The following is a 9,820-nucleotide window of genomic DNA, read 5'->3' as shown; positions in this document are numbered from 1 at the left end:
TTCAAATAATAAAAATAATGTAACAAACCAACCTAGAAATGTAATCAAGAATAAAAAAAGAAAATTAACTAGTTTACAAAAAAAATTAAATCAATTCCTTTCTTAATGGTATTATAAAAGCAGTATTCTTTGTAGTCTAGATTCTAGTATCATTTAAAAATCATTGTATATGACGGTAATTTTACTGTACCATCTGCATCTATTACTATTACATGGTACCACTTTTTGAAGTACTTTCTTTCACAAAAGTAACCAAATATTCTGTAAAGAGTTAGGAATTGGTCACAGTTTAACCCATGCAGGCCAGACGAAATGCTTCATTATGTTTCAAAACCCTGAATGCTTTATTGAAAATATGCATACATAACACATCTCCTACACAACAATACAAAACAGTACAATCACTTTTGAAATAACACATTTAATGCAAATGGATGCCCTTCGTACAGGAGCAGTTATCATGAAGGAAACCTCTCACACGTCTGATTCACAGTCGAACATGAGAGCAACACACCTGCAGCTAGCTGGAAAAGAGAGACCCTCTTGCATATGGTTAGTAGAGTACACAAACCCCACAGTACAAGAGTAACAATACTACCCCCATCATCATACGCATTACTAATACGTCCACTGCTGTAACGAGCAGGCTAGTTTTAGTTCTTTAAAATGACGAGGAGGAGGAATAGCCAAAGAAACCGCTCTCAGATCAGCTAAATCAACAGCAAAGATGTGTCACAGTGCACAAGCATCAGCCTGGTCCGAGCAGCGACCAATTATTGTGGAGATTTTATTCTAATTTTTTTTTGCTTATGGCACAAAACGGTCCTCAAGTAAACAGGCAAAATTCAATGAAAACCAAAACAGGCAGATGTTGCTGACCAATTCAAAGCCATTCGATATCTTGAATAACTGGAAAATCATCCATGAATTGCTCTCAAATAATTGCTTTATGTTGATTTCCACGAGCTGTCAAGTTGGCGAGGATGAAAATGTCTCTATAATAAAGTGATGTAACTTTAGAGAAGTGTTTTTCTGGATACTTTGGATTTCCGATTGAACTTCCACCTGCGAGGCAAAGGTTTAGCACCATCTTATGACTGCGGAAAGCATATGTGGATGTCATTAAAACTATGGTTAATGCAACTATTTTTTTTAAATGGAAAGAATGCTAATAATGCTTAAATAAAAGATTAAAAAAATAAAAAAAAGGAGACAATTTATCTGGTTATAGTTTAATATAATGATACAGAGAATAAAGTCGACCAAAAAAAAACAAAGCAAAAATGAAATATTGTAAACCAAAGAAAGTAACAAAAACTTCCATAAAAACAGGCAGAAAAGCATTTCTTTTCAAACATTTAATATCAGTCCATAGCAAATATTTCTCTCCAAAAATGGGATTCAAAAGCCGGATATTTGGTGTAAACAGCTCAGGGAACGTGACCGAGTGGACATAACTGAACTAGCGCACAGGATGAAATCGTCGTGGATATGTAGTGCGGTCAGAGACGGTTTATTCTAATGCTGGTATGGCTGCTTCAAGAAACATTATACGGGGCTCTCAGCTCAAACGTTGCTGCATAGGTCATTTATACGCCACAAAACTCCTCATCAGGAGCCGAATATCTGATTGACACTTTGAGTGTCACAGTATCTTTCTGTTTAAAGCTGTGCGTTTTCGCCCTCAAAGTCAATTGAATTTTGTACTAATATAACAAAGTCTCTCTCCCGAACGCCACCTCTAAGGTAAGTGGTGAAAACAAGGAACTTCTCTAACAGCTTTCTTTTAAAAAAAAAAAAAAAAAGAGAAAAAAATACAAAATGGTTCTCAAGTTTTTGTTCCACAGATGAAGGTCTCTGGGGCTGTTAAAATGATTCGTACGGCTAAACAAGGGACACACTCACGCTGGTGTGAAAACAGTGCCACATGCGAACGTACACCAACTTTAGGCACATTTGAACACTCACACACTCACATACAAACACACACGGCTGTGCTACAGGCCGAAGCAGAATTCAGTCGAACACTCAAACTCACAGAGATCGAAACGGCGACCTCTGACCCCCTGCTGATGCGTGGGAGTCCGGTTGAAACCAATGCATTTGTGTTCTGAAAGATTTAAAAAACTAAACCGAAAAACGACAGCACTCCATCATCAACACTAAAGCCCAAGCTGATCAACTGCTAAAGGAACGAAAGAGAGAATTGCTAGGACTAGTATTTCTTTTTTTTAAAAGTGCTTCGTCTGGAGGATCGAGAGCGAGAGAGAGAGAAGAACATTACACCCGCCCGGGCGCTCCAGCTCTCGTCTTCAGGACTAATGAAAGGGTAACAATGGGAACAGCCGTGGGAATCCCGTGGAGGGAAAGAGATCAGATCCGTCGGTATGGAAGCGGGTCGGATCAGCGTCGGGTCTCTGCTGCCTCCGGACTCTTGAAAGCCAGGCTCTGGATGTCTTTCGCGTTTGCACTCGTGCGTCGTTGTGGAGGAGGACAATGCTGTAATCGTGTTTTTCTCTGTTGGATTTCGCATTTTTCCATGCGACAAGTCATCTGTTCCAGGGCTGCCATCAACTGTCCATACTGCTGCAACTCTCTGAGAAAAGGAGAGAAAAATCCACTTTTATTCATCGAAACAGACATTATACAGTACAGACATTTATAATGTTCCAAAAGATTTGTTTCAAATAATGCCGTTCTATTAAAGTTTGTATTTGTCAAAAATATGAAGCAGCACAACTGTTCTGCAAAAGCAGCAAATCAGCATATTAGAATGATTTCTGAAGGATCATGTGACACTGAAGACTGGAGTAATGATGCTGAAAATTCAGCTCTGCATCACAGGAATAAATTACATTTTACAATATATTCAAATACACAACAGTTATATTAAATTGTAATCATATTTAGCTATTTTACAGTTTTTTACTGTAATTTTGATCAAATAAATGCAGCCTTGGTGAGCACAAAGAGACTTATTTAAAAAAAAAAAAATACAAAATTCTGAACAATAGTGTATAAAATAAGAGTGATTTAGACTCGCACACAAAAAAAACTAAACAACACAAAAACACATTGAAACAAATTAAGATATGGTTACTTGATTTTTTCCAGACTGTTCCTTAGGAGAGTGTTGCACTAACAAAATAAAAATCTATCCCTGTTAAATTATGACTAAACAGTGCAACTATTCATTGGTACAAAAACTTCAGTCACATCGGAACAGTGAAAAAACTTGTTTGACAACAATTGGGCTTTTGTAAGTCTCATTCTCTAGAAATATTACAGTGACAAAATAGTCTCTGTTCCTTATACCAAAGACAACGCTAGATTTTGCATTCATGACTCAATGATACGTAATGCACTACTGGCTGAATGTCCAACAACCTCAAATAAGATTAAACTGTAACTAAGTAGTTAAATAGTGTTTCAAAACTGTTTAAATCCAACATAAAAAAAGGAGTCACAAGACATTTTATTTCTGTAACATGCATTTCAACATGAAACGGGACATTCAATTAGAGCACATGTAAAAAAAAAAATGGTGCAATGCTGCAATAAAATAACTCAGTAACTCAATATTTTCCAAAAACATTTTTTTTTAAATCTGAAAAAAAAAAGAAAGAAAAAAAGTTCCAATTAATGAATTTATTTATAAAATATACTGGATTGTGAGGAGATTTATACAGCAGGTGGTTGGAAGTATAACAATATAGTTAAATTATAATTGTTATTATATAATTATTGTAATTGTTATTTTTGTTGTTATAAAAATAACAACACTATTTAAAAAAAAAAAAAAAATTTCCCCCAAAAAAAATATATAAATATATAAATATATTTGTATAATTGTCTATATGACAGATATTTGGAAGTCAGGAAATTTTTTTAAATTTATCTTATTTTCATTTTTAAAATGTCAAAATAAGACAATGTTTTTTAAATGCATAATACACGCACAATGAGACAAGGAATGTGTATTAAGTCATGCTGATTTTAAGAACATTATTGAAACTTAATAAACTCAGATTATAGATGCTTGTATTATCATCAATGAATCTGAAGAATGGAAGCTCTATCTCTCAGTGTAATTACACTTCCTGTTTGTTCTGTGATTGGATAGCATGTGTGTACCATTGAGGCCGTCCAGCTCTTGTGCGCCCTGGAAGGGTGCGGGTCCCCAGATACGGACTGTGCCGTCATCAGAAGCGCTGGCCATAAGACTGGGAATACAGGGGTTCCAGCTGACACAGTTCACTGTGCGCGTGTGTCCTGTCAACTCCATGATCGGCAGCTCGCTGCGCTTGTGCCAAATATATACCTTATGATCTGAGAGACAGCAAGACTGAGTGAGAACGATTCATATGAAACGCACCTGAAGAAAGAAGCTGAGGAATAAACCAAAGTACCTTCACTGCCGCTAGCGATGAAATCCTCGTTGTGTCCACCGAAGCAGGAGTGAATGGTGTAGAAACCCTGTGTCACACCCTGATACTTCCTGACCAACACACGGTCCTGTAGGTCCCAGAGATGAATGCCCTGCGTTACGAACAAACATGACATTTGGTTAGGACAACAGTGTACAACAATGTCATTTAAAGATGGTAAATAATGGACGGAAAACATTATTGCAATACAATTTAATTGCAATATATTCTCAAAAAATTTTTTTTTTTGAATTTTAAAAATGTGAAAAATAATTTTAGGAATTATTAATAATATTTTGTAATTATTATTTAATTATAAAACATCACACAATTTCACCTAAATATAGTAAATACCGTAAGAGTAACACTGCTGCAATAAAATAACACTATTCTCAAAAATAACTGTGAAGAAAATAAATGAATTTGAAAATTCTGAAATTTTATTTTAATAATTAGCAATAATTTTGAACAATTATTATTAAATTAAATTAAAATAAAATATTATTAGAAAGCATTTAAAAATAACTGAAAAAATTAATTTGAAAAATTTGAAATACAATTTTAATAATTAGCAATATTTAACAATTATTATTAAATTATATAAAACAATTGCACTATTTCAATGAATACTGCTGTAATAAAATAACACAAAAATCCCAATAATTATTGAAAATGAATGAATTTGAAAAATGTTTTTAACAATTACATTTTTTTTTAAATTACATTAATTAATTGAAAGGTAGCAAATATATAAGATAATATAACTGAAATAAAAAAAATAATGTGAAAATTAATTTGAAAATTAAAGAATTTGAAAAAAAAAATAATAATCAGAAAAAATTCCAAATAAAAAGTTTCTGATTATTATGATTTAAAAAAACTCTATTCTTTTATTATTAAAAACATTAATTAAAAAATAAAGTCAACATTTTGGATATTGAAATAACGATGTAACACGTTTGAGACATGTACGCTTACCTGAGTTGCTACATTTAACAAAGCTAATCTTCCATTCTTAGAAACAGTGAAAGACATTATAGGATGATCCTCCTGAACTCTAGAGTATGAACAGAGAGAAGCGAAAAGGTCAGACACAGTTTTCAAAACTCAGGCGCATCTGATGATCGAGTCGAACAGCTGCTTACATGTTTCTGTCTGTTAGGTCCTCGAAACTGTATCCACGGATCCTCTGGTGCGTATCAGAGGCGAGAACAGTCCGGCCGTCGGCCAAACACCAGAGGCACTGCACACGCACGCCTTCCCACGACTCCAACAGGTTTCCGTCAAGATCCTGCCCAATCACAGCCAACAAACCATTACTAAAGGGTAGCCTGGCAAATCCTGACAATCAAACCTCTTTACTCTCGTTCTGAACTTACACACTGGTAAAACTGCCCTCTCTGTCCTCCTGTAACGAAGCGCTTGCCGTCAGGGTTCCAGGCCACACTGGTCAGGCTGTCCTCATGAGACTGACTCATCTTTGTCCGCAGTTCTCCTGTCTGACCACCAGGTGGAAGATGAGAGTCAGAGGTCAGAGCTGAGCTAAAAAATGAAGTCTGCATCTAAAATGCTTGAGTGGAAATTCATGATTAGCAGTTAACCAATAATTTTTTTTTTTTTATGTATGATGCTGTTAACCTGGAGAACAGGGTGGCCAATTGCCAAAATAAAGCTGATATTTATTACTCGATTTAATTTAAAGATAAAAAAAAATAACACAATGGTAACATGACTAACACAATTTAACAATATTTATTTAAAAATTATAAATAAAAAAGTATTTCAACTTTAATTTAAAAGAAAAAAGAACCAGAAATTAATAATTTATTAATTAATAATGAAATAAAATTTGACACAAAAAATAAAATTATTAAAAATCGAAATCTAAAACTAATTATATTAATTAATTTTAATAAATATAATTTCATTACTTTTAAAGAAAATAACTATTTAATTTAAAGACAGTAGGATAACACTGCTGGAATAAATTTAAATATTTTTAATTAATTAAAAATTAATAAAAAAAAATAAAAAATGATTTAAATAAAAAATTATCAGTTTTAAAAATCATATTTTAATAATTGTTATTAATAAATGTATATTCTGTCATGGCTGAAAACAAAAAAAAAAAGCAAAAAAAAAATAAAGAGTAAACATCATACTTGAGATTTTGGATATTGTAATAATAATGACAATGTTGATATTTTCTCTGTCACTTTCAACAAAAGCTTCTTGCAACAAATTGAAGAGCAAAGGTTGTGTTTTAAACACCTAGTAGATGTTTGTCTATGTATTTTATCATTTCCAAGTAGCCACAGTGAATGATAATAAGCCTCAAATGTGGCTGAATGAGTAGTTTTAAAGTCCGCATGACATCAAAATTGACTTTATTTACTTTACTAGCGCACATTGCTAGTCTTGATGTGAACAATTAATCCGTGCAAGTTAATCCGCTAAAAAAATGGTTTGTTTTGGTCATCTTTAATCAAAATCTGAACATTTGCTTCCACTCTGGAATGCCGTCAGGCTTGGGCAGAATATCCTCAAACACACCCCTCCAACCGTTAGGTTGCTATGAGTGAGAGACAGAGAGGAGGAGCGCAAAAATAAAACCACGCCCTCTCCTCAATATTCCGTTTCAGCTGGAAATACGTCACTACACTGAAATAAAGTCAGCAGCAACTTCCAGTTCACATGGACTTTAAACTTCCTATCATCCTTCCATTTCCTATCATCTTTACACCAATTGTACATCAGTAAACAATACACACTAAATTATAGTCCCCATCCACCATTACAATTTCTAACACTTTTAAAAAACAATTTGTTTCTGCCATGATTCTTCATTTGACAGAATATCCTGAGCTCAAAGAAAATCTGGGTAACTATGTGTTCATGTGTGCTCTTCATCTTACACAATCATGACTTGAAAGCAGCATTAGATCAGCCCAGATTTGGAAAATCTCTTGCTAGAATCCCAACAATGCATATTACATAAAACAATTTTAAAAAAGTGTTTACCTGAACGTTCCATAGCCAGAGCTCGGAGCAGTCGTCAGGACCGCAGGCAATCAGGTAAACATCATCAGGACTCCAGGCAAGATACGACACACCATACGCGTGACCCTCCAGAGTCCGTACGAGCTTCAGCTGATGCGAGTCCTATGTGTGAGAGAGCACATTCATTCATTTATTCGAGATTGACGAGTGTCAAAGTTAACTCAAAAAAGTGTCACTGTCACTTTAAAAATGGCCAACTTTTGAGATGCTCAAACAAACAGAAAAATGTTCTGCTGCATGTGACAGATGTCTTCACTCACCGGCTCCACCTGCCAGATAATCACAGTTGTGTCTTTCGAGCCGGTGGCGAGTTTAGTGCCGTCGTTGGAGAACTTGCAGAACCAAACTTCATTGCAGTGCTCTGTGAGGATCTGCTGCGTGTAACAGGGAAACTGTTTCCTGCAAACACAAGTGCAGACGATGCATGTGAAATCTCTGAGGACGGAGGGGCGCGTTAGAATGGGTAAACGCGGCACACCTGCTGCAGACGTGATCCAGCAGTAAGGAAACCGAGTCCAGACTGGAGTCCAGTTTGGTGTTGTGATAAAGGCAGCGATCTCTCTGCATCTCCACGGCCTGTCTGAGCAGCGTCTGCAGCCGCCGAGGGGGCAACATTACAGAGGGGGGCAGGTACGCTAAAAAAACCACACACAATTATAAATACAGACATACGTTATGAAATAATAGAAAACTGACAGTAAATAGCAAAAGACTGTCTATAAACTTGAGAAAAACAGCCACTACACAGTATGAGCTAAATCTGACAAATTCTCCATTCTGGGATGTCCTTAAAAGTTACAAACGACTAAAATTAAGTGAAGTAAAGCATTTTAAAAATGCAAAACGTTTTCTTTTAGGTGTCTTAAATAATTTATTATAAGATTCATAATATTTATGTAATTTTAATAATAAAAGTATTATAACAAATAATATAAATTGTATAAATATTATATAAATCAGCAAAAAAATGGCGGCAGCAGAAGGACGGGCTAAATCTGACAAAACTTCCATTTTGGAATGTCCTTAAAAGGTAAAAAAAACCAAAAAAAAACAAAAGGGAAGTAAACCATTCTAAAATGCAAAAAGTTATTTAAAGGTGTCTTAAATCATATACAAGTTGTATATTTACTATATCTTAAATAGAAGTATTATAAAAATGTATATTAAAATAATAAATTACACAAAAGTAATACACAAATACAAATTACAATATAAATAATATATATATATTTTTAATATTTTTGTTAAGTTAGCAATAATTGTTTACTCTATTTTAATGTGTAGTTACATGTACTTACTATAGTAATAACAACAAATTATGCTTAATTACACGCAACAAACTCTAAACTAGGGCTGCACGATAAATTGCATGCGATATTTAACGCGCATCTTGTCAGTAAAGCCGGCTCTTTAATCAGCGGTAAATCTCCATCACGTGCGGGCTTTCACATGGAGCAGCATTAACTACACAGAGCCGCTGTTCACTGACAAGCTGCGCAAAACCACGATCATATTTTGCGCATGTTTTGTGCAGCTTGTCAGTGAACAACGGCTCTGTGTAGTTAATGCTGCTCCATGTGAAAGCCCGCACGTGATGGAGATTTACCGCTATTACAGAATGGCTTTACTGATAAGATGCGCGTTAAATATCGCATGCGATTTATCGTGCAGCCCTATTCTAAACCAAATACTATAGTAAGTACACGTATTTAATCTAATTCAGTGGTTCTCATCCGGCGGCCCGTCACAAATCCAAATGCGGCCCACCATGTTGAACACAATTAAAAAATAACTTTCAGTTTTACAATTCATTTTAGTTTATACATTAATTTAAAAATGTACTAAACAAATATAAGCTAGAATGTTTTTGTTATGTAAAATCAATTTGTTTTTCATATATTATTTTCAGACATGAGCAGACTTATGTACTCACGTAATTAACGTCATGCATTTTACGAACACTTACAAGCGCGCACTTTGGCAGAATTCAATTTAAATAGTCATCAGCAGCCATTAGTTCAGTCAAATTGAGCATCAGAATGGACAAATTTGTTATTAAGCAGCAAATGCCAGCGAAGGAACACATACAAACAAGAATAGTCGCAGTATCAGCAGTGAAGGTAGGAGAGTGCTGGACTTTCGGTTTGCCCCACCACTCACTTGAAGATGTTCAAGCAAAAGGAAACACCCATACTACGCAGCAATTATCCTTAATTGCAGAAATGTGGCAAAACATCTCTGGAGAGAACCTCAGATTATTACATTCGAAAGTGCTTTCCATATTTGGATCAACATAGGCTACATTTGTGAACGCACATTTCTGCAATGTGGCG

General features: G+C 34.8%; 1 protein-coding gene across 1 annotated transcript in view; it reads right to left on the bottom strand.

The window, feature by feature from the left end:
• Window positions 1-1,300: 1,300 nt before the first annotated feature.
• LOC107708322 (WD repeat-containing protein 26) overlaps window positions 1,301-9,820 on the bottom strand; it is a 19,211-nt gene continuing 10,691 nt past the window's right edge. Inside the window, exons 6-14 of the mRNA XM_016512511.1 lie at window positions 7,966-8,122; window positions 7,748-7,886; window positions 7,449-7,589; window positions 5,807-5,926; window positions 5,573-5,718; window positions 5,406-5,484; window positions 4,410-4,539; window positions 4,135-4,329; window positions 1,301-2,596 (exon numbers count right to left, since the gene is read on the bottom strand). Coding sequence (XP_016367997.1) covers window positions 2,571-2,596; window positions 4,135-4,329; window positions 4,410-4,539; window positions 5,406-5,484; window positions 5,573-5,718; window positions 5,807-5,926; window positions 7,449-7,589; window positions 7,748-7,886; window positions 7,966-8,122 — 1,133 coding nt within the window. The 3' untranslated portion in view covers window positions 1,301-2,570. The remainder of the gene's footprint in view (window positions 2,597-4,134; window positions 4,330-4,409; window positions 4,540-5,405; window positions 5,485-5,572; window positions 5,719-5,806; window positions 5,927-7,448; window positions 7,590-7,747; window positions 7,887-7,965; window positions 8,123-9,820) is intronic.

Source organism: Sinocyclocheilus rhinocerous, unplaced genomic scaffold, assembly GCF_001515625.1.
Source record: "Sinocyclocheilus rhinocerous isolate Xijiao unplaced genomic scaffold, SAMN03320098_v1.1 scaffold386, whole genome shotgun sequence".
In the NCBI taxonomy this organism is placed as follows: domain Eukaryota; kingdom Metazoa; phylum Chordata; class Actinopteri; order Cypriniformes; family Cyprinidae; genus Sinocyclocheilus; species Sinocyclocheilus rhinocerous.
The sequence above is the reverse complement of the archived record's forward strand: the minus strand, read 5'-3'. Positions and strand labels throughout refer to the sequence as shown.